The 24,827-nt window shown below is 39.4% G+C and overlaps 1 protein-coding gene across 1 annotated transcript; it reads right to left on the reverse strand.

Annotated features, from left to right (window-relative positions):
• Positions 1–1,461: 1,461 nt before the first annotated feature.
• Positions 1,462–24,526, reverse strand: LOC142396760 (uncharacterized). The gene is made up of 11 exons (XM_075479815.1): positions 24,226–24,526; positions 15,506–15,597; positions 14,566–15,115; positions 13,197–13,297; positions 13,021–13,096; positions 11,753–11,788; positions 7,718–7,741; positions 7,212–7,229; positions 5,336–5,449; positions 4,276–4,335; positions 1,462–4,159 (listed from the first exon to the last, which is right to left on the reverse strand). Exons 1-11 carry the CDS (start codon positions 24,287–24,289, stop codon positions 4,131–4,133), a joined length of 1,164 nt encoding a protein of 387 aa, XP_075335930.1. The 5' UTR covers positions 24,290–24,526; the 3' UTR covers positions 1,462–4,130.
• Between the last annotated feature and the right edge of the window lie 301 nt (positions 24,527–24,827).

The following is a 24,827-nucleotide window of genomic DNA, read 5'->3' on the forward strand; positions in this document are numbered from 1 at the left end:
GACAGGTCTGGGTGTATTCCTTAAGTTATTATTGAAACCACTTTATCAGTTTAAGGGTCTGGAGCTTATTCCAAGTGTTGTATTTTAAAGCTATTGCTGTAAACTCAAAACATGCAGTCACATGAGCTCTAACTTGTGAAACAAAATATCCTCAAGCTGGAAAATCGAAAGTAATCCATCAAAAAGACATCAGGAGTGGCCAAATCGATGTTGGTGAGCTCAGCAACATAAAAAGGTTTGGAAAGCCACAGAGGTCAACAATGTTGAATGATAACAAAATCCTTTTCATGGAAAAGGAAAACCTATTTCACAACATCCTGCAAAGTGAAGAACGCTCTCAAAGAGGTTGGCATATTCTTATCCAAGTTTAACACAGATGGAATGCTTCACCAGAGGAAGTAAAAAAGCTTCACCACAAGGTGCAACCCATTCTTAAATCTCAAGAACAGAAAGGCCAGTTTAGACTGTGCCAAAAAAAGAAGAAGAAAGAAACGATCGAGACTAGTTTTGGAACAGCATTCTTTGAACAAGATCAGCCTGTACCAGAATGACATGTTGAAAAAGGTATGGAGACAGTTTGGAACGGCTTGTGAACATAAACATACAGCATCAGAAAAAAAGTGTAGACATTTTGATTTATTGACAACATGACACAAAACAGAAGCATGTCTGATATACAGAGATACTTTCTGCCAAGATTCAGCAAGATGCACCCAACATGACTGGATGGTGTTCCACAATACTCATGGACGATGACCCCCAAACATACTGTAAATGCAATCCACAAGCTTCTAATGTGCAGAAAAAGAATATGACAACAATAGCTGTGTCAGTCACCTGATCTGAGCCCGATAAAGCTGCAATTAATTTCTTGAAGACAACATTAAAGACCCACAAACAACTGAAAACAGCTTGTAGTACAGGCCTGGCAAATCTTCACAAGGAAGGAAGCCCGTTGTTTGGTAATGTTCATAGGTTCCAGACTTAAGGCAGACATTGCCAGCAAAAAATTCCTGACAAAGGGTTTATAGGGGCATTTTATTTTTGATTATGTTGATTAGAGCAGTTATATACGAGAATCTGAAAAGAGTATCATGTATGGAAATGGTATCAACTGTAGACGTTTAACATATGTTTTGTTTTCACTTTAACTCCATTTTTATCATTTAGTTTCAAATAAATAGTGGCTGTCATTGTCTAAATATTTACAGATCTGACTGTAATTAGCATGAATTTAGTCATAAACCAAAGCATATGATCAACGCTCTTCAGAAGGTATTAAAGTTATTACATTTGCTCCTTTGGGGATTGTTAATGTTTGTGGTTTTTGGCAGTCCATCAAATTGTTGTTGAGACTTTTATCTTTGGACTAAAGAGAACTGACTCACTGACACTAAAGAACTATGAAAAAAAAAATAGATAAATAAATAGAACACATACAAACAACCACCAGACAGAAACTGGCTCCCATGAAAACTGTTTAATTGACTAGTCAAGCGTTATTTACACAGCTCCAGAAGGCTAGTGCCAGATGACAATAATGAAGTAGACAGTTCCTACAACAAAATAAAAACATAGCACTTTAAATTAACAGGAAGAGTCTCACACTTGCCTAAACATGTTTAATAAATCAAGATGTATACAGGATAGGAAAGTGCTTCTCCCATTGAGAATGGTCTTACAAAACATCTCTGCTTGTCTCACCGTTCCTTTCTGATGACGACATTGTTCTTTGTTTTCCTCTCAACAATAAAAAGAGAATATAAGTAATAAGGCAGGAGTGGTAAGAGCCATGATTGATGCCCCCTATGATCTGGGAAGTACACTTCAGGACGCAAGGTTTACATTCTGGTTTGGATGCGAAGGTCCAACAATGTGTTTACAGGGACTGGTTGGAACAAAATGTATAGTGGATCATAATGCTCAAAACAAAAGCCATTTTTCAAGATGTTAGCATTTTTGCTTTGTCCCTTTTTCTGAATGTACGCATCAGAGTGCTTTTGTGGAATCTTGAAACACTTACTGGAGTGCATAAGGGGGCGAGTGCTGCATTCAAAAGAGGATTTTATATATTGAAGGCATCAGTGGCTATCTCAAAAAGGTTGCAGTTATTTAGTGGGTGTTTTGTGCATTATTCCTCTATGCCAGACACACTTTCACTTACTTAGGAATCTCAAGAGAAACTCATCTATCGTCAATCCCAGATTACAGGATAAGATGGCAGAGCTTCGACCCTGTGTTCAGCCCACAGCTCATAATGTAGAATTAATCAATATGTGACATCACAGACAATTAATAGTTCTCAGCATGAGGCTAGGCTGTTAGCAACAGTCTCTGTCCTGTATTGCAGTTATATGGTGTTTTACAACTAACACACAATGTGAACTGCAGTACTATACAACCTGTATAACCACATTTAAAAGTTTAAAGAGAGCAGAAAAGGTACAAAACTTCAAGGCAACAAAAAGACATTCAGAAGTTAATTTGTGCTACAGTGGCAGAAAAAAAAAGGCAGTAGCGCAGCTGCTTCTGAGGCATAAGAATCCCAAAATACCACAGCAAACAAGTTGACTCAAGACCGTCAGTGTCGGCTCATAGGCACCACTGCTAAATGTAAAGAATTCATATAAAAATCACAGGTGAATGGTATTTGTATGTGAATGGTACAAAAACACTGACAGAAACTGGCTTGCTCAAATGAAGAGACACACAGTGAGGGGAGTTTTACAGCTAAATCAATCGAGGCTTGGTACACACAATTAGTTATAAAAGCACTAGAAGTAAAACTGGCCTGCGGTGAACTTAATAAAGAGCAGCTATTACAATCATGTATAAGTGTAGTTACTTCACATTTATTTAATATTATTTATGAACAGCATAAATTCCTTATTTTCTGTTTTTTGATATTTTCACCAACCAGTTTGCTTGTTTTCATATTAATACCCCAGATATGTGCCTCGTGTGTCTGTTAACTGATCGAGCCAGACTGTGTCAGTGAAAGGCACTATAGAGAAGAAATTACTGCATCACGACTAAACTGACACATATTACATCAGAACAAAGTTACAAGTTACTACATGACCTCTTCTAAGTCTGCCCGTGTCAGGTGACCATTCATCTATCAACAGCAACAGGGTTAGATTCAATTTAATATCAATTCACCTGATTAAATCTAGATCCTTTAATTTTTCAAATATCAGTTCCTAAACTCTTGTGTCTCCAGTTTCTGTTGAAATGTTAAAGATAATTTAATCTGGATTTTTTAAAATGTCAAATAGACATTTCAATTTACTGAGGAAGAGTGGTGGTGACTTAACAGGATTCAACCCCTTTCCAATTAAAAGTGAAAACACTCACATACAGTGACATCGTAATCCCTCATAGAACATGTTGGACCATGAAAGCGAATCCGGAGAATTCTCTAAAACTTCTCTAACTACTGCTTCTACGCCACGAAATACAGTGGTAGTAATTAACTCCACTAGATCCCCTTTTATCCTACATTTGTACTACAGACAACTGATATTGTTGAAAATGTTAAATATGCTTAATTTAACTGACTGGTTGATAGTAGATTTTCAAAATCATATGGTTGGCTCAATAAATGGCAGGATTTTTCCCCAGAAAAAAATAATTGTTTATGATAATTCAGTACAAGTTAAACACCAACAACATCACTATCTATAACTGGTTTAGAGTCACGCTGAATTACTTGAACAGGAGAGTAGCCATACAAATAATATCATAAAAACATATTTCTATATTTAAGCCATTTTATGGTTACACTTAATCTGAGATTTAATCTCTTTGATGGAAACTATGAAAAAGTTTGATTTTGGCTGATCAATGTAATAAATTCCTATGTTGTAACAATCATAACCCCCCCCCCAGTTCGCATACGTTTACTTGATCTTTATCTAGCTTTTTCCCCACATGTATGCGCACACAAGATTGAACACACTTGTGCACACTCACACATGCTCACACAGATCAACATGCACGCACACAGTCAGATAGAAACACACAGCCCTCCCCTGGGGCCTCACAGTAATTTAGCTCTACAGGCCAGAGCCTAGTCGTAAGACTGCTTGACTGAAGTTGGTGCAGGCAGTCAGGTGATCACTGCTGGTCTAGGAGGACTTCAGTAGGGTGTTAAGAGCTGTAGAAAAGAAAGAAGAGAAATGTTTAGATAGTTAGGACATAAAACTACTGAAAGTGAAGGTTTTTATCGATTGGAAATTTTTCGATGTGTGTTTATGTGTGTCTATATCATACCCTGGGGGTCTGACTGAGCCTCTGCTGCATCTGCTTTGCGTGCAGCCTCTGGATCTGCTTCTAATCACAAAAATTGATAAAAGTCAGCAAAAACAAACGTACAAAAATAAAACAAAAAAAATTAAACCGGACAGAGTGGCAGGTAGAATATCACAAGCATTTAGCTTAATAATCCTTTTCCTATTCATTAGCATTCATCACTTATTCGCGACCCCTCTGGACAGTATTACGACAAGAGATATCTTTAATTTTTGTAAGCCTGAATAACTTTCCAGCTTTAATTGCTTATGACTGAGCACCTGTGGGGAGTTTCCAGGGATGTGAATTTGTCTCACTTCTAATTGCTTACTATCACAACCATGAAAATTGGTTTAATTTCTGTCTGATTGAGTGTGCAATACCACTCTTACTGTTGAAGGAGCGGCTCCAGGCTCTACTTGACTTCAGAATATAAAATAAAAAAGGGTTGAAACATTTCTATTAGTGAATACTGACAGAGTTTCATAGAAATTTGTAGGGGAATAATATTTCTCACTGTGATGTCTATGCCAATTTAGAACACTGAAACACACAAGCAATTAACTTAAATATCCACAATTTAATTCTCATTCCGATTCTTTCTTTTGGCCAGCATTGGTAAAGCTGAATGGCCTATTGTTCATGTTGACTGTAAATCTAAACTTTGCTGAACTGGCAATATTGGGATGCAGGATGTGTATAAGATGACCTAAACTGACATCACTCTTTAAGTGTAAAGCTTAATCTACTGCCTCGAAGCGACACTGCTCACCTTCAGAACCTGTACTTTACAAACCCTGACCCTTCTCCGTTTGGGCAAGGCTAAAATAAAGTAAGCTAATATGAGTACCAAACTGAACATCAAGCAGATTTTTTCCACTCAATTAATTCATTTAAAAAAAAAGTAGGCTTAGGTGAATATGCTATTTTTAAAGTTGAAATATTAAACCTTGTGTTCAGGAACGTCTGCAGCTTTCGTTTTATCTAATATTTTCACTGATTGCTTGGGTAGTCAGTTGTAACACAAGGGTGATACACTTACGCTGTCCATTTTTGAAGCACAGTTTCTTCTTCTGATAGGCAAAGTATCCACTGACTGCGGCCACTGCAGACACAACGATTGCAGACAGGATTCCTGCTAGAGAGCCTGACCCGCCTTTGTAGGGAAACAAACAAACAAACAAACCAAATATCATAAATGATACCAGGGTCTTGGCAATGTCATGCTCATGGCACATTTAGCTCTGAACATGTTTGTCTGATCCACGTAGCCTGTTTTTCTGTGAAAGTAAGTGTAGTGACTGAAACCCTCATGCTCAGTTTCTGCAATGGGGTGTAATGATGTGACATAATGTGTTCATAAAATGAGTATCTGTGTGAACGTGTGAAATGCATCATGTAATTCAAACATTTTCTGATCTCTTTTCAGTCGTCTGTCCTATAATTTAGACCCTTAAAAAGACTCACAGAAAGCATTGACAAAAATCTTTCTGCACCTGTAACCCAGTTACCATGACAACACCAATGTGAATGGTTTTCTTTCTCAGTGCCAGCATACAGCCAAGTAAAGGTACTGGTACAAATACAACAAAACTGCAAAGATTGTAAGTAAATGTAATGGGATTATTTGCTTTCTTCAAGGATTCTGAACAATTTCCCTAACAACAATTATGTTGATTTGATGTTTTAATGCAAATATCTATCCCAGTTATTTGCCTAACTTATGCAACAGCATTTTAGCACAAAGTATCAGACGAAAGGAAGGTGCCCACATTGTGATGCACGTCTGTACAGTATTTAAGTTTGACAGAGATGTTTTTTCCAATTTAAAACAAGCCCTTTTTTGTTCTTGCAGTGGCTTCAGTCAACACAGAGCAATAATGGCATGATATGCTGAAGTGATGTGAGAATACAGATGGTGAGGGGGATGGGGAAAACTTATGTGCACTTGAAAGACTACAGCAAATATGTAGAAAGGAAAAGGTGGGAAAAAAAGAGAAATCTATGAGTCAGAGAACTGCAATGAGTACAAAACAAGGAACAAGTCAGTTCAATTAAGTGGAATATATCATGAGAGTGCTGTGAGTCAGCAAACGGAAGTAAAGGTGGGTGCAGGCATAGACATGTATGAACAGGCATGTGCACAAGTGCCGAACACACGCAAGTGCTGCATGATCTTCAAAACTTCAGCGATAGTAAATGATTGTAGAAAGATGTGTGCAAAAACATATTCCTTAATATGAGCCTTACTGAAAAAAAATGATTGTACAGGTTTGGCTACCTCCCCACAATTTATCGCTGGAACACTGGCTGCATATGTTTTTGGACATTCTTTATCTTGAACTTTCTTCTGCAAGGACAAATGGTGCCAAACCAAGGACGATGCAAACTTGGTCCAATGGAATTACCAGAGTTAAAGACTTGTTACTAAAGAAAACCTAACAAAATTGTCTGTGTAACTGTTTGTGAACTGTTATAGATGTTATCTGATTCCCATGTAGAGGGGTGGGGGGAGGGAGGGTAAGTTCAATAACCGTACTCTTGTCTATTGTATTGATATTTGCTTGTGAAAATCAATAAAAAATTAGTACAAAAAAAAAAAAAATATGAGCCTTACTGGTTCCTATATTAAACACTCCACGCTTCAGCTAACACTTAAATCTTAGTAGTTAAGTTCATTTCTACCACTTATGATACCTGCAGTTATTCATATTAGTGTACAAAACCATCATGTTGAAGTTAAAAAGAACAATTTAAAAGAGGGTTTAGGAAATGTCATGCAGGAAACCCACACATGCCAAGACTTCTGCATGACGCAAAACAATGGGGGAATGTTTATGTTGCAAAGATGTTCTGTGGAAGGGCAGGGCATGGGTGAGTAGATGTGTATAAAACAGAGAAGACAAGGCATGACTCACCTTGGGATTTAGGGTTGTCTGTGAAAAAAGAGAACATATGCTTAGCATATAACATAAACTTGCACTATTTACAACTTATTTCCATCACTGAGAATTGATTTGCACAGGAACTCTTTCAGCATTCATGTGCACAACTGACAAAAGTACACCTGTCATACAGCTGCAGATGTTTCCCAGGGAGGCGTTATTGAACAAAGGTTACTTTCAACAGATAAGGGGTGACTACACCGGAGAATTTATTGTAAAGAAGACCCGTTTTAAGCGCTAGAGAATAAGTATTTTCCATTTTCAGTCAAGTATTTTGTCTGCGTCAAAGGCATGCCAGTAATATCCTGTGTGTTTCACAAAGTTTCAGAACTGCATAAGCCCTACTGCTACTGTGGCTGCAATGCTTTTGACAGTACAGCACAGTATATTTCAGAAATGTGGACAGAGGATAGTGTTTTATAAATATTTTCGCTGCTATTATGCATATTTTGACAATAGAAATTGAAAACAATACTTACCACCTTCTGAGGCACCAATATTTCCTAAAAGAGGGAGAGATGGAAAGATAGAAGACGACGAAGACAAAAGTCATTATTTCATTTTATGTAAAACACTGGGACAGAGAAGGCAGAGGAAAAGAGCGGAGGGTGAGATCATTCTCTTTGTGGTAGTTTGTACCCCCAGGGGAATTAAGGGCTCTCAAGTTTCTGTCTAAATCAGTTGGGAACACAGAAACACACATGCACACTCACAAATGTTAAGTTTGTATGCTTTTCTTTGTAAGCCCCAACCTAACCTTAACTATCATATCTAAACCTACTTCTAGTATTAAACCTAAAGCAAAGTCTTAACTCTATAATAGCCCATTGTAGTGTGTAAAAAAACTGAGCTCCCACCAACCCTGTGCTCCTTTTAAAGATAATTTTTCAAACACAAGAACACAAATACATCTCTTGCCTCTTCTTTACACTCACACAGATGCTTTCGTATCATTATAATAATACAAGAGACACAAACTCTTGTGACAGTTTCACTGATAAAGGATATAATGAAGATACAAACAGCCCCCGTTATCTATATCTGCACATAGTAGGTGCTGCTAACCTGCTTCAACTTGAAAAGGTTGCTGAGGAACAGCCCCTTCACAAGAAAATTATGATTACAGCGATTAAGAGGAATCAGCTTTCAGGTGTGCGGTGAAGAGTATACACAGGAAATCTTTTGTTCCTGCTTAGCTGTCATACTGGCTGTGACTAGCAATTAAACTTGTACTACAAGTCAATATAGTGTCCTGTCGTGGGAGCAAAGTTCAGTAAATTAGAAGACCTTTTCTTGCAGTAGAGAGATACCAGACCATTTCACAGGAAAATTAGTAAATTTGTAACTTGTAATTTGTGACTGTTCGTTCTTTGAATTCATATGTGTCATATTCTGTTAAGCAGGGAAGGTCATTATTCTCTTTTATACCCGTCAGATTGGATCTCTGAATCTTGCTTATCATGTCCTCCGATCTAAGCTGGTATCAGGGCTTGTTTACATATTGTCTGAAACCATGGTAACCATGGCATGAACTTGGACTCGGACATCTTAACTAAAGTTCTGTTGTGATTTACTGGCTTTTGAAGCTATTACCTTGGCTTTTGCAAACAATTGTAGCCACATTAATACAGTAGAAATGGCATTAAAAGCTTTTTGTTTTTCTTTGTTTGGCCGGTGAAATTGCAGAGCAGATAACCGCGTGTTTCTACATACTCCATCATTTTTCTGTTACTGATGTGTTACTGAAGTCAACTGCAATTGCTACTAATCATTACTAACCAGGTTAACCAGGTAACCAATACTCTTGCTCTGTCCTGGATCTTTCTCTTCAGTCTTAGCATCTGAATCATTGTCTGGGTTAACCTTAATGTCTGAAAATAAATGAATATATCAACGGAGTGTCTATTTGCACCCCTGGTACAAATAGCCTTGGCCACACAGCTGAGCTATTCACACCCCGTGACGTAACACCAAAATAAAAGCTGCTGGCTTGCACAAAAAAACATGGCGGACATCCGTTTTTTCGTCATCAGAAAGTGAAGAATACTGCTAGGTTTCGGCACTAATATCTGTTCCAATTAAAAACTAGATGTGTTTTTGTGTTTTATTTTCATAATCGATGTTCTGTGAACACATTACAACCGTCAGTTTGTTAGTTTTTAGAAATTTCGCGATCATGACGTTCAGCCATATTAACTATAAAGTTACTTGCACACCACAGATATGTTATAGGATCAACTAGCGTAGTGGTAAGCGATTTGGGTAAAGATGCAGGAGTCCCGGGGTCGATTCTTGCCCGATGCATTTTGGCAGTGAGAAGTGATAGTGCGCATTCCAACGTCTCTGCAGAGAAGGCGCGCAATTTGAAAAACAATTCAGTTCTCAAACGGAAGTTTTGATTGCAACAATTAGCTAGTGCACCAGGGTGTAAATAGCACACTTTGCTATAAATAGCATACATTATTCTGAATGTCTATTAGCACCCCTGGTACAATAGCCTTACACTATTCACACCACTGATCTATAAAGAAGGTTCTTTATAGATCTGTGATTCTTCACACCCCGTGAATTACTACCAAAAACACCTTGCTCGTGAGCACAAAGGCCATTGCGGACATTCGTTTTTTCTTCATCAGAAAGCGAAGAATTCTGATGGCACTAATATCTTTTTAAATTGAAATAGATGTCTTTCTTAACTCTTAGCTGAGGACATCTCTGGCCTAATGGATAGCGACGTAATCCTCCATACGGGAGACAGTGGTTCAACTAGCTATCATTTCATGCTAAATCACCTCTCCCATTTTTCGTTATGATTATTAGCTATATAACCAAAGCACAGGTACAAATAGCATACACTTCTAATTGCACCAGACGGGGTATCAATAGAACACATTGCTGAGTGCACCGGGGTACGAATAGCATTCACTTCTATTTGGTACAATCAGCATACAGTGCTAATTGTACCAGGGGTGCAAATGGCCTTACCCATATATCAATACTATGAGTGATGGAAATGTAATATGGAGGAATCCCATCAAAAATGTTTATCGAAAAGAATAAAGTCTCTTTCACACACTATACAGCAGTTTCCTTGTTGAACTATCAACCGAATCACTCCTCAGCTCAGTGCTTCAGGGCGTAGTGTGGACCAGCAATAAAGGATATTATCTATCAGGAACAATACCTTGTCCAACTCAGTATTCAGTGGGGGAAAACCCAAGTGTCTTATAAAAACATACAGCGCAAGTCACTTGGGTGTGACTGAGTCAACAAAACATTTTTCAGGCTGCATTAATTTATTGCTGATAGAGCCCAGAGGCACAATTACCCGATGACCTATTGTCTGGTCTTAAGAAAATACCTCACAGCAAATAATACCATTCTTCTAACACTGTAAAGTATCATTTGTCATAGCGGAGCATATGGAAGTTAAGTGATATTCATGTCTCCCCTTTATGTCCCCCTTAATTTAAATCGTTTCTCCTCCCTGTCTCGCTTCTCAACTTTTTCGCTCTGGCCATTAAGGTTGGTCAAAGCTCTGGTTGGTTCGCTCTGGTCAAAGCACCTGTGGGTAACCCCTTCTTTAACAATAAATGCATACCTCCCATTGCTTATGTTAGGACTGCCAGAGGATAAGACAAAAACAAAATTAGCACTGATGAGTGAGAGGAAAGAGTGTGTAAAGACAAAGAAAAAATTGAATTGGACAATATATAATGAAGAGTTCAGTGTGAGGTTGAAATTCAAAAACGAAAAAAAAAATTCTCCCCTTCCAGTTTGAGAAAGGAGGCCGCAAGAGTATCATAAATGATGTTAAGAAAATAAAGGGGGACACCTAAGTTGTGATAAAAAGTAATAGTCGTAAAAAAATGAAGAAAATCCCACTGACTTCATTTGGGAGGCATTTTTGCTCCAATTGCAACACGCACAATTTAGGAGGTAAAATTGTAAGAGCCAAAATCCCACCTTATAAGCTTCCCAAGGGAATTGTATTTTTTTGGCAGAAAGGCACATCTGTTCTTCATAAACGTGTCAAGAAAATAGGGAGTTGCATGAACATTATACACAACTCAGTAAAGCAGGATGTGCTTTTTTTTTTTTGCTTTTTTTTAAACATAGCATAATGCAGAAAATTCTGTCAACAGGAATTCCTCTCGCATATCTGGGGTCTAAAGAAGACAGGGTGGAGATCTAATATGTCTTCTAATATTTAGTAATGACCTTGGGATGGCCTTATTCTAGAAAACAAAGTACTGTAAATGGCATTCATCAAATCAGTCTGATTTACCTCACCCTAACCTCAAACACCATTAAAAAAGTGTTTGAGAACTCAGAACTTAATTGAAATTTGGGTAATGTTTCATAATGTCGTTATACAGAAATGGATATTTAAGCTGAGAAATATCTGAACTTCGATATTTAATGGAAATATTGTTAATTAATTTCCCAAACCAATATGAGAGAGGTTGAACTGTATTAAACAAAAGAGAATATTGAATAAAACATATTCTTACCTGATTTAACTTGTGGTGGAGCGCCTTTCGCTTTAACTATGGGAAGACAGGAAGAAAATAATCATATATATGAGGCAAAAATCTAGATGTATCTAGATACAACAGCCATATTAAAAGGTTAGTTTTACTTCAGCGACTGTATGAAGATGAGACCTCTGTGCAGTAATAGGCTGATTATCATTACGAGCATTGCCTCGGGGCTTGTGTGACCGAACTGGCTACTTCCCTTTTAACTGAGTTGTTCCAGAAACAAGGGGCATGCAGTTTTACAAACAGGTTTGTACAGTTTTCCCAGGTAAAGGATGCTCGTAGTGAATACATGCACTCAGTTCTCTCAACAGCTACTCTCTCTTCTTTATGTTTGCTGTTTCAACCCTTGACAAATAATCTTGTTTAGGAGTTGGATTCTAGTAAAATTTGCAAGCTCATGATCACAATCACAAGAGGATCCACCTTGCAAGTTTATAAGCTACTAAGTTTAGAAGTGACTTTTGCCATTTTTACAACAAAAGTAGCAGATCAAACAATTTTTTAAACATGCGTACACCCACTAGAAGACACTGATTAAATCCTATCCCTCTGCCAGTAGTACCGTATTTGGCCTCAGTGCTCTGAGGGCTACAGTGTACTCCGAGTCAGTCTAGTAACTACCACTACTCCGGATCACACTGCACTATAACTTAAATGTTCACCACCATTTCTGATGAGCAGACTTCCTGAGAGGAATTAGGCCATGTTTTTACGCTGGAACACTAATGTCAGCCCAACACAACGGAACTGTTGGTAGAGCTACCTACTATCGTTCAACCAGGTAACTTTATCTTTGTCTCCGAGTCTTTGCCGTTAGCAGCCCTTGTCCTTGTTTAACTGCTGCTGTTCCTCAGAAGTAATTCACACAGATTAAACAGAGCTAACGTAGCGCCACATCACTATGTGCTTACACACAACAAGTCCGCACTGTTGAATCAGCTGAGTGAAAAAAAAAAGCGAGCTGTACCCATACTTATAGCACAAGTACAACACCCTAAGTGAAAATTAGCTCCTGCAACTAGGTTTTCAATAGATTACCATGAGTAATTGCAGTACTTTAAAGTAGAACTAAATGCAGATTAAACACTTTCACTTTACACTCAGAAGCCAGTTTTGGGGGTTTTTTTTGGGGGGGGGTGCAGTAGTCAGTAGCAACCGGTCAACAAGTCTTGTGGGCGCAACCATTTTTGGTCCTGCAGTTGTGAACACAAGAGTGTACAAACTATCTACATTCTTACTAATAATGGGCTCCACTTCAGCAGATGGTGTTTCCTCAGCAGCTGCTGCTGGTGTGGGCTTGTTATCTGGATCATTCTAGAGAAAAGGCATCATAAAGGATTTTAACAGGTAGAAAAGAGGAACAAAAGAGAGAAGACAACAGGAGATGTTTAGACTTCCTATATCTGATACTGACCTCATCTTGAACAACTGGTGCATCAGTGCTTGAGGCAGGTTCCTCCTCAGAATTATCTGTTGCCTGGTCTGTCTCTGGATCGTTAACATCTGGATCAGCAGCTGGCCATGGATAGAGGAGTGAAACAGGCAGGAAGGCAAGAATTAGGTGCCGTTTACACATACCCGGGTATTTTGAAAAACGAAGACCTTTCCCTTCGTTTGTGCCTTTCGTTTACACACAAACGGAGTTTTTTCCTCCGAAAACGAAGCTAAAAAAAAACTCCGGCAAAAGTGGAGATTTTTTAAAAACTCCGTTTAGCGTTTGTGTGTAAACTGGTTGAAAGACGAAAACGGAGTTTTCAGAATGGAATGCGGAGTTGTCGTCATAGTACAGAGCCCCGCCCGTATCCACCATAGTGGCAGGATAACGCCATTCATTGTTTATCTGGCAAGCATGGAGGTACTAGCAGCATTTATTTTGTTGAGAGCTATACTCGCTTGTGTGATTTTGAAAATTACACTCCTACAAAGTATTGAACAACAAAGGCGCATTAGGGCTCGGAGGGCAACAATTGCGGAGCTTCTGTTGGCAGACAGAGCCCGGCCATACCACCGCCAGCGACGGCGATTCTGGATTAGACCCGGACGGACTGCTTTATGGTGGGAAAATTTTGAAAATGGCTTTGTTGTCCCGGAGGAATGGAGGGAAAATTTCAGGATGTCACGATTTTCACTCCTTTCCCTAGCAGAACTGCTACGCCCGCACATCCAGGGTGAGAGTACTCACATGCGCGCTTCTGTTGATGTTGTGAAGAAAGTTGCCTGTCAGCGGTTCTCTATTAGGCTTCTGATTGGCTTGTGTGGAATTCTCATTGTTCTAACACTGCCACCGTCAGGCTTGGCGTAATTTAACAGCTCCTGATAGCGTATTTCTCCGGATCAATGTAGACAGGGTTTTTTTTTTAAAACGAAGGTTAGAAAATATGCGTTTTTCAAAATACCCGGGTATGTGTAAACGGCGCCTTAGATTACTAACTTTGGGCAGGTTTGTCTGCACTGTTGTGCAGCATGCAAACAAAGGTCTAAACAACATTTTAGATAAGACTAGACTGCACTGGACGTAAATATTATCACAGTTTTGCTCACAGTAAAAAGCAAACAGAAAAAAACCCAGTGTGCAATATTCTTATTTTCACAAAGATTTTTGTTTTACTACTGTGACTGTGCTGACAGCCACAGTAGTAAAGCTAATGGACTGAACCATTTCCCATCAGTATCAGTAAATAATCATTTTAGGAGCAAAGACCAGAAAAGATAAAATGTTATAGAAAATAAAGTAGAAAACTGACAATGTGAGGAGCACATCAAATAACAATTTTTATCCTGACCTTGTGCTGGTGTGGCAGCCTTAGCCTCAGAATCCACTGTAGGAGTTGTAGCTTCTGCATCATCGGCAGCAGGATTTACCGCGTCTGCATCACCACCTGCGGATGTTACGCCCTCTACATCTTCTGCAGGGCTTGCTGCTTCTGTATCCTTTTCTGCAGGGGTTACTGCTTCTGTGTCATCAGCTGCAGGAGTTACTGCATCCCCATCCCCTTCAGATGGTACTTCCTCTGCTGCAGGAGTTGCTGCATCATTGTCCTCTGCTGCAGGAGTTACTGCATCATTGTCCTCTGCTGCAGGAGTTGCTGCATCATTGTCTTCTGCTGCAGGAGTTGCTGCTTCATCATCTTCTTCTTTTTGGTCTCCTGCAGGAGTTACTGCTTCTGTGTCATCTGCTGCAGGAGTTGTTGCTTCTGCATCCCCTTCAGATGGTACTTCTTCTTCATCAGGACTTACTGCTCCTTCATCTGAACCAACAGGACTGGTTGGTTCTTCTGCTTCGGCTTCAGGGTCAGTGGCTGGCTCAGGCTCATCTTCTGTTGGTGTTGTTTCCTGTATTCAGCACAGGATTTTAATTATGACATCACAAAAGGACAGATCAGATCATCAGCCCAGAGCTGGACAGAAACTCTGGAAGTTTCTGACTATACGAGTATGCTCTTTACTAAACAGCATAATGATTAGCTGAAGCTCAGGTGAAGACAAATACTATTTAGCATCAACCTAAACCAACAGTTTTGAAAAACAGTCAACTTCTTCTTATGTCACCACTGTTCTAACTCGTGTCTGTCTGGAGCATTTTCCAAGTTATTTAGACATTATTTTTCAAACATGCAGTTCTGCACTGGGTCTTTATGATTGCTGGATTTCTTTAGATCCTGTTCTCCTGCCCATGAGAGACAAGTAAAGTAAACTAAGAATGAAAATATTTTTATTCCTCACCTCATCAGGCTCTCCACCGTTCTCTGGTGCTGCTTCGGTTGTAGGGACTGGACTCTCTGGGGCTGCTGTTTCCTCCTCTGAGGTTCCATCATCTAGACAAAGTTGTGTGAAGAAAGAAGATAACAGAATAATGAGAGAATGACACATTCACTGCGGGGACATGGTGTATCAATTTCAAATAGTTGGAAAATAGGACAAACCCAACTACCTCAAAAAAAACAAAAACACACTACTGACAAAAGCCTGTGCAACGAACAATTTCTATTTGAAATGAAGCAGCAGACATGAGAACACATAATCTGTAGTTGATCTCATGCAACACAACATCCCTCATCAATTGTCACAACTCACAACTATTTTGTACCCTCTATTGTTTACAAACTCATAAGAGGAAATATCTTAAATTCAATCTAAAACAGAACAGCTACAGCTTTATGGTGATAAGTGTTAACATTAGTAACATTCTCGAGCATGACTGTCAACATTAACACACACACACACACACACACACACACACACACATGCTCAGAGCCACACCCTGCCCTGACTGGTGCCTGGTGTTAAAGGATAAGACCGGGTTTTTGACATTGGGCCCTTGATTTCACATTATAGCATGATGTTCTACTCACCCCTGCTTGTTGTTTGTCATTTGGAGCTGTTCCGAAGATATTCGCGAGGCGTCTGGCTGCTCTCTTGAGATATTCGGCCATGAAACGGTTTCCTATGGGCAAGCTTATACAGGCACAAACTATGCTGTTTATAATTTATTAATTACTCTACACTAGCACTGATAACGTGGAGGTGCGTCGCTTACTTAAAAAAATCCGGGTTATTGTAATTTTGATTTTTTTGTCGTAAAGTGGGTGTTACTGACGTCATCGTCGTGCTACTACACAGACAGCCCACAGACCTGCTGCCTATTTATTCATTCGGCTAAAATTCAAAATTAGTAACCCGGATTTTTTTAAGTAAGCGACGCACCTCCACGTTATCAGTGCTAGTGTAGAGTAATTAATAAATTATAAACAGCATAGTTTGTACCTGTATAAGCTTGCCCATAGGAAACCGTTTCATGGCCGAATATCTCAAGAGAGCAGCCAGACGCCTCGCGAATATCTTCGGAACAGCTCCAAATGACCAACAACAAGCAGGGGTGAGTAGAACATCATGTTATAATGTGAAATCAAGGGCCCAATGTCAAAAAACCGGTCTTATCCTTTAACACTGAGGCCACAGCTGTATGACAGACACATCAATCACGTCCGACCTGCGTCAACGTTACATGAAGTCTCAATCTGAGCTCTGGCGTTGCAGCTCTGTACTAATGAGAAAATGACAAAGATGTGCTCTTCTTCGTTCTGTGTCAGATGTCCATGATGTGTGTGTGTATGTTCGAGTCTGTGCTGTGACATTCCCTAGTTTCATGTGAGAAGCTGAAACAGCAAACTGTGCTCTGACATTGATTGTTTTTTGCTCAGCTGATTTCAGCAGAAACCCAGCGGCTGGATTATCTGGGCAATGCTTTCTTTAAAACGAACACCAGCTGTTGACAAAAAAATACAATATATTCATGTTATAATTATGGCATGAGCGCTGTTGTTCTTCATCATGGCAAAACTGTAAAAAAGATAGAAAAACCAGTACAAAAAGGCAGCACATGCAGAGAAGATGAAAAAGGAATTGCTTATCAGAAAGTAATGGGAGCTCGGTCTCATAACTCACTTCTTTAATAAACTGACATACAAAATAATAGTTGTTTTTTTTCATTGTACCATATTCATTGTTGAGTTAAATTTCAAAAGATCACAAGGCTTGCCAAGTGAGATTGTATCAGAGTCGGTGAAGCCTTCAGGGAGTTTAGCATGAACAATATCTGAAGTATTTCCATCACATCGTAAATCTTTTGGCAGCAAGAGGTACTGGTGACACCCTGACTCCCCCTTCATACACGCAAACACACGCTCAGCAGAAAAGAAAAAAAAAGAAGAAAAACTATGACTCAAGTCTTTCAACCACCAAACCGTCGTTTCACAGCTGCGTGATTACTGACGCTACTTGAAATAGACACTCTGTGTTTCTCTCTTACTTTATCTTATTCCACTGAATGTCGCCGCACACCTTTGAAGGCAAGCTAAACATTTATTTGAGCCCTTTGTCATTCAGACATTATGCACACGTGTGTGTGGGTGTGGTTCTGCCAGTTAAATTTTCTTTGGAACTTCTTTGGAAATCACTCTCCCAATCAAAGACACTGTACTGTGCAATTCTAGATAATGAGGCGGGTCTGAGTTAAGATGAATTTGATGTTGATAATAACAAGATTTGAAATAAAACAAACAAACAAAAAAATCTGTCTCATCTTCTAACAGTGCAAAAGTTCATGCTAAATCCACAATTTCTATTTCTTGAGTGACTATGCTAATCAGATCCTATAGTTTCACTTACACTTAATGTGGAAATGAGTGGCCTCATTTTCTCACAGATTTGTGTTTACGTGCATGTGCAAGATGTGTGTGTGGATCTCATTGTAACCCCTCTAACCTGTGTACACGTGTGTGCGCATAGGGAGAGAAACTACGCCAACATGCAAACTCCCTTTCTGTTGCTCCACAGAACATTCTGTTCCCATCTATCAGTTTGCCACTTCCTCGTTTAGCCATCTTTACCACCAGCACACGCACTGAAACGTGCACACACACAAACACTACAGTCATACATGCAAAGTCATCAAGCTTTGTCTTCTTCTCCTCTTTCAGTTCAAACACATAAACAACCACATGTTCGCACACACGTGAAGTTCATGTTCACATTGACTCTCGCAATTTGAGTATGGGGTGCTCTGTTTTGTGTTAGCACACTAGTGAAAGCTCTGCCTCCTTCCCTTCCTTTCCCTGCTCGTCTTTGAGTCTGTTTCCCTGCTTTCCTCTCTGTCTTTCTTCCTCCCAAACTCTCAACTCCCTCTGTTTCACTGCCACTGCTTTCCCCTGAGGATGGTGAGTCATCTGTGTCTTTGACATGACTGCATGCTATTATATGAGACTGCATAACTTAACACTGCTAAACTGTAAATGGTCCCCAGAGAATAACTCAAGTCAAACCAGTTTATACTTGTGGGGAAGAATCTCACTGTTAGTTACACTGGGTGCCTTTTATGGCTGACCAAGATGTTTTATTTTTAATAAAAACATATATTTCTGCCTTCAGTATGTATTTAAATATCCAATAGAGAAATCAGCAGCAAGCATGCTCAGATTGGAAACAGCTCATATGTCTCTTGTTTGATTGTTACAAACACCAAAATGAAAGCATAATTGGGTAATCGCTTTGTGGAAATTAAAGCTAAAGATAATGACGAAGTTAATTATCAATAATTGTGCTCATTATTACTTTGAAATGAAAGGTCCAGTGTGTCATGTCGTAAATGTATGGTGAAGCTGTAGAGAAACTATGATGGATAAAAAAGTCAGTGTTCCATTTGTCCATTTTACGGCCACTTTAGACACATGTAAGTGCAACATTGTGGATTGAGAGGAGAATAACCCGTGCCTTTGGCAGATATGAATGGCTCATTTAAAGTAGTGAACACAATTCTAAAACAGTTATTAAAATTGCACTTCTACCATTCGACGACTCATAATGTTACACACTGGAATTTTAATAAAGGTAGTTAATCTGTTCTATCTACAGAGTGAAAACAGAAATTTACTTTACTATCGTGTGTAAAACAGCCTTGTGTTTATTTATAGGTTGGAAATAGCAAATAACTCCACATTTTTTGTCTAGAAACAGTATGGAAAAATGATTGTCTGGTTATTAGACTAATCAATTAACTGACTAATTGTTGCAGACAGTGCTGATTATACCTTGTATAATGACAGTGTGGAAGTAACCTGAAACACGGAAATGTTTCTTGCTTGAAATAAAAAAGTTTTTTTTACTGAAACATCTTCTTCCTAATGAAGCAGAAGAGATAAGCTAGCAGAGTTCAAGGCTGGAGTCCATGACTTCTACATCCACTCTAATCATGAAAAATGATGAAGAGGTAATTAACTGTGTCTTTTGACAACATTCAAGTGATGGCAAACTGGTTGTGATGGATTTCATGTTGACGAATAATAATTAGTTTGTCAGCACAAAAAAGGGGCAAAAGCCCAGCAATAGAGACACTTTCACAAAAAGCATGTGCTGCTATTTTTCAAGTTTGCAATTTTAAGCTTCTGTGTATATTAAAAGAAACATCTGGTCCCCCCCAGATAAAAAAAAAAAAATGGATGTAAATACAACCGTAGATGATAAGCAATACATGACATATTACACTGTATCATTTTTCACTGAAGAAAACTGAGCCAAATTGCAGAAATAGTACGTGAAAAGCTAAGCACATCCGCTGGATTAGTGGCTTTTAGAGCCATCATGAGCCCCAATAACTTATTAGAGCTCAACAACGTTACTTTAGTTAATTGAGATTTGCAGTATAAGTTATGTTCAAACTGCTACCTCAAGGTCCCACAAGAGCTTTTCAATCAGGTTGAGGGCTTGACTTTGGCAATTGTAGCACTTTCGTTCTCTTCTTTTTCAGACATTCTGTTGGAGATTTGCTGGTGCGCTTGGGGTCATTGTCCTGTTGGATGAGCCAATTTCTGCCAAGCTTCACCTGTTGGACAGATTACCCTCAAAATGTCTCTACAATACTTTGGTATACAGTGGAGTTCATGGTCGACTCAATGACTACAAGTTGTCTAAAAAAGCAAAAAAAAGCTCAAATCATCAGCCCTCCACCGCTATGCTTGACAGTTTGTTTGAGGAGTAAGTGCTAAAATGCTGTGTTTGTTTTTTCTCCAAACATGGTGCTGTGCATTATGACCAAACATCTCCACTTTGTTCTCGTCTGTTAAAAGCACATTGCTCCAGAAGTCATTAGGTTTGTTCAGACGTGACTTTCCAAACCTGAGTTATGCTGACATGTTTTAGAGAGTACCCTACCAAACAAGTCATACTTTTTTTTCTAACTATACTGTCATGAACTTCAACATTTAACATGAAAAATGAGGCCTGTAGGCCCTGAGATGTAGCTCTTGGGTGTTTTTAGTTTCTTTGAGCTGTCAGTCTGACCTTTGAGGTGAAATTGGCAGGATGTCTATTTCAGTGAAGATTAGCAACTGTTTTGAATGGTTTCCACCTCTAAATAATGTATCACACTGTAGAAACCTGATCTAAACATTGTGTGGAAACAGTCTTATAAACCTTCGCAAACTGATGGGCAGCAACAGTTGCTTCTCTAAGACCATCGCTGATGTCTTTCCTTCTTGACATTGTGTTCACACAGCAAACTGACTAAACGTGTGACTTTACAGAGGTGCTCACACTTGCTGATGATCAATTGATCAAATGCGTTTGATCAGTACCACCTGGCTGCTACTCACCCTTTTAATTCCAATATAAGCAGTGAGGGCATACTGAGTTATTTTACACAATGCCTCTGCATTTTGGCTGAGTTTTGTGAAATAAATAACAACACGGTGTATAATGTCACGTATTGTTAGACTCTGCTGTATTAACCTGATTTTAAGACCTGGTAAGGACCAGTTATTTCTATGTCTATTTCTACGTTCTGATATGTAAAACATTGCAATTTGTCTCATTAAGAAAGTATTTAAATCATACTAATGGCTTTGTTGAGTCTCTACTGTCACCCATCAGACATTCCAGAGGATATTCAAAATAAACAATGTTTTATGGAAAACACTCAAGAAAAACGCCATCTTTCTAAAGGATTTACAAGGTAGTGATTTAATTCACCACTGTATAATTTTGTTGTATGTGTTGTCAAATCACGACATCTTTAAACTTCAATCACTTGCTTTCAGCTATCCCAGCTATTTGAAAGAGAAACAGACTGTGGTTCTGTTTGCCCATTGTGTAGCATCAGAAATGACTATCCACAGCAAAGATGAATAGAATAATTTCCTCTTATAAATCCGATGCCCAACTGTTTCCCTTCGAAAGGAAAAATTCAGTTTCCTTAGAAGAACAAGTTACCCGGAATTATGAGTCATATTTCTACCCACCTATTTTGAGCACATTTTAATGACTAAGTGCACTACTATTTGTTTATTTCTTTGATTAACTGTCTTTTGTGTATCATGTAAGACTTTTGTGGACCATTTCATTAAATGTAGGGTAGGAGATCCTGGATTTTGAGTCCAGCGAAGCTGCATTTTGAAAATACACAGGTAAAAAGTCCCAACCCTTTTCTTCACTTTTCCCCCGAAGGCACGCCTCAAGAGTACATGAACGCGCACGAGTACGAAGGTGCACGAGCGCTGTTCTGACAGCAAGCATCGATCGTTGCTGTATTTAGTATTTAGTATTTAGTTTATGCTAACTATACGTTTAATAATGCTAGGTGCTAGCCAAGCTGGCTCTAGTTTAGCTTCCTGCCAAGCTTCTGGACGTTCACGGAGCAGGGTACGCGGACAGGGGGAGGAGGGGGAGGGGGAGGGAGGAGCAGATTGCAGTTTGATAGACGGCATCATTATCCAGTCATTGTGAACGGTCCGTTCACAATGATTGGATACTGTTTTTCCTAGATTGTACGTTCTAGAGGCCACTAAAACTTTTCATATTTGTGTCAAAACTTTTAATTAATTGGTTGCAATGAGGGTGTGAAGAGTATTTCAAGCAATATGTAAAAAAATTTTCCAGAAAAAGATCCCCTACCCCACCTTTAAATAAACACAAACAGTGAAAAGAGAAAATAAATAAACTCAGGACGTTCATTCACTGTGTGTACGAATACGAATATATTTATTCGTCCCACACTTGGGAAATTTGGATTAGATTAAAAAAAATAGTAAAGGAATTAAAATAACAGTATAAACACTATAAATAATAAACATAGATAGGAGATGAATTTAGGCATGTTATCAGTGCCATAACTTTGTATGAGATCACATGTATCCAACTGAATGAATGAGTGAGCATGCATACATGTGTCAGAAAATACCACTGCTTGCCCCGTAATAGCACACCAGCAACTCTCTGTGTGTATTTGTGTGGTGATACAACAGCACATCCACAACACTGTTCCATCAGGTATGGTCCTGCATGAGTGCTGTGTTTACTCCAATCATGCACACCTTAAATGTGCCCTTATGGAAGAGAATATGAGGGAGCTGTTTGTGAAGTGTGTGTGACTGAGTATGAGTTTGTGTGCGTATATGTGGGTTTCACTTACCCACCAAAAGAAAGATTTATGGGTTGGCAGTTGAAGGTGTAAACACAGACAAGTCTGCACACTTACAGTATACTCACACACACACGCACACACACACACATCCGGCACATAATGCTCTGTTTTTTTCATTTGCCTCTAAGACACCAATGTTCTATGGCTGATTTGTACACACGCATACTATATTGAAGCTTTCCCATACTCCACATGTTCTGTACATAAAAGTTCTAGCCCACCCCACCCACTCTTTCTCTCCCTATTTCTAACACGTAGACGCACGCACAAATGCTGAGGGCCCTGGGGGTGAGAGAGGCACTGAAACTAGTTGTGCGTTGGGTGTTGTCTACAGCTGGAACTGGATCTGGTTACCGGCACTCCCTATGCTTCACTTCTATAACTTAACACACACCGTAAATGATGTCCACATATGCAACTCACCTAACACCAAGAGTGTTACAGCATCACAAACTGCCATGCAAGTCAGGGAACACACTCTCAGGAGATTTCCTGAGTCTCAGAGCACTAAAGTCCACTGAGTTTACAATGAAGTGACAGTTCAACAATTAGAGAAGTGTGTGTGTGTGTGTGTGTGTGTGTGTGTGTGTGTATGTGCTGGGGTGGGGTGGGGGAGAGTGAGATTACAAGCTTACATTCAAGCGCACTAACGCTCAACTGAATTTGTTTGCATAACGATGGCGAGGCCCTTACTTTTTTCCCTCATATCTCTTTGTTTTCCCTCTCAATAAGCTATAACATTTCTCCTTTATCTCATTCCAACACCTCCCCTGCTTTCCCTTTATTTTCCCCCCAGTTTATGTGTTTTTCCTCAATGCCTCTCTTCTCTCCATGTGAGTTTTATTGCACATTTGAACAATCTGAAATCACTGTATGCACAGCAGGGAAGCAGCCTGTAGGCCAGCTGAAGAGGAAGAGGAGAGAGCAGAAATGAGGGTTGAGATCAGTCAAACAAATTTGAAATGGACAGTGAAAGACGGAAGGTGGATAATAAGTGGGTCCACCACACCCCAACGGACCAAGACTTAAAAGATAAGGCCACATTACAGTGCATGACACACCTTTCTTACTTATGATGTCTGGGCTAAAGAGCCAGGAACAAATTATGGTAACGATGAAGAGCGTTTTACTCATCAAATTCGGGATGATTAAATGCAAAATGCAGCTGGATATGAGCAAAACTGAAATGGGTTGAGAAAGACAGGCAAAAGAGACTGATGATCGCTCTCATACAGTCAAAAGAAGAGAAAATGACAGAAAAAGGAAGATACTGTGGATGAAAACCAAGGGATGCATAGGTGGGGAGAAAGACAGACACAGATTGGGACACTGACATGAGGATAACCCAGACACACAGACAGACCGCCAGACAAATAGATGTGTGAAGGGAGAGGGAAAAAAGAAGAAAAAAAAACACATCTGCATAAATTTGGAGACTAGACAAGATTACTAATTGGACATAAATCGTTACCTTGTGCCTTGGCTTGAGAGGCCAGTAGGCTTCCTAATAGAAGAATCCACAGGTATGACATCATGGGAACGCTGTGTTCTGACTGAGAATAAAACCGGGGCTCACTCTCCCTTTTCTCGTCCTTCACCAAGGTCAATTAACCGGCCGGGAGGTTTCAGGTGGGTCTGGAGTGCGTGCTTGTCTGCGTGCCGGTGCGTTCTCGCGCGTGGATTCTGTGCCGCGTTGCTCCAAGGTGCGCGCTGCCGCGGATCTGTCGTCCTCCTTTGTCTGGATTGGGAGAGAGAAGGTCCAGTCTTTATTAGGGTGGGCGGGTCTCTTCCCTAGTTAGGCAGGGCTGTTAAGTCGATGTGAAGGCATTATCATTCCTTGATTCGTTAATCAGAAGCGTTTTTTTTTTTGTCTTGTCTTGTCACTGTCATTCCTTGTCACTACTATTTTCATCATCTTCTTGGATGTATGCTCTGTTTTATCATCCTTGATAAGTTCGGGAAAGGGCTCAATTAGCTCAATTAAGCAGAAAACCCTTCTGATACCTGTTATGGGATTTAAGTCGCTGTCATTTTAGATGAACAGGGTAACCAAGGCATTACATTACTTATTGC

This window comes from Odontesthes bonariensis, chromosome 12, assembly GCF_027942865.1.
Source record: "Odontesthes bonariensis isolate fOdoBon6 chromosome 12, fOdoBon6.hap1, whole genome shotgun sequence".
NCBI classification, from domain to species: Eukaryota; Metazoa; Chordata; class Actinopteri; order Atheriniformes; family Atherinopsidae; genus Odontesthes; species Odontesthes bonariensis.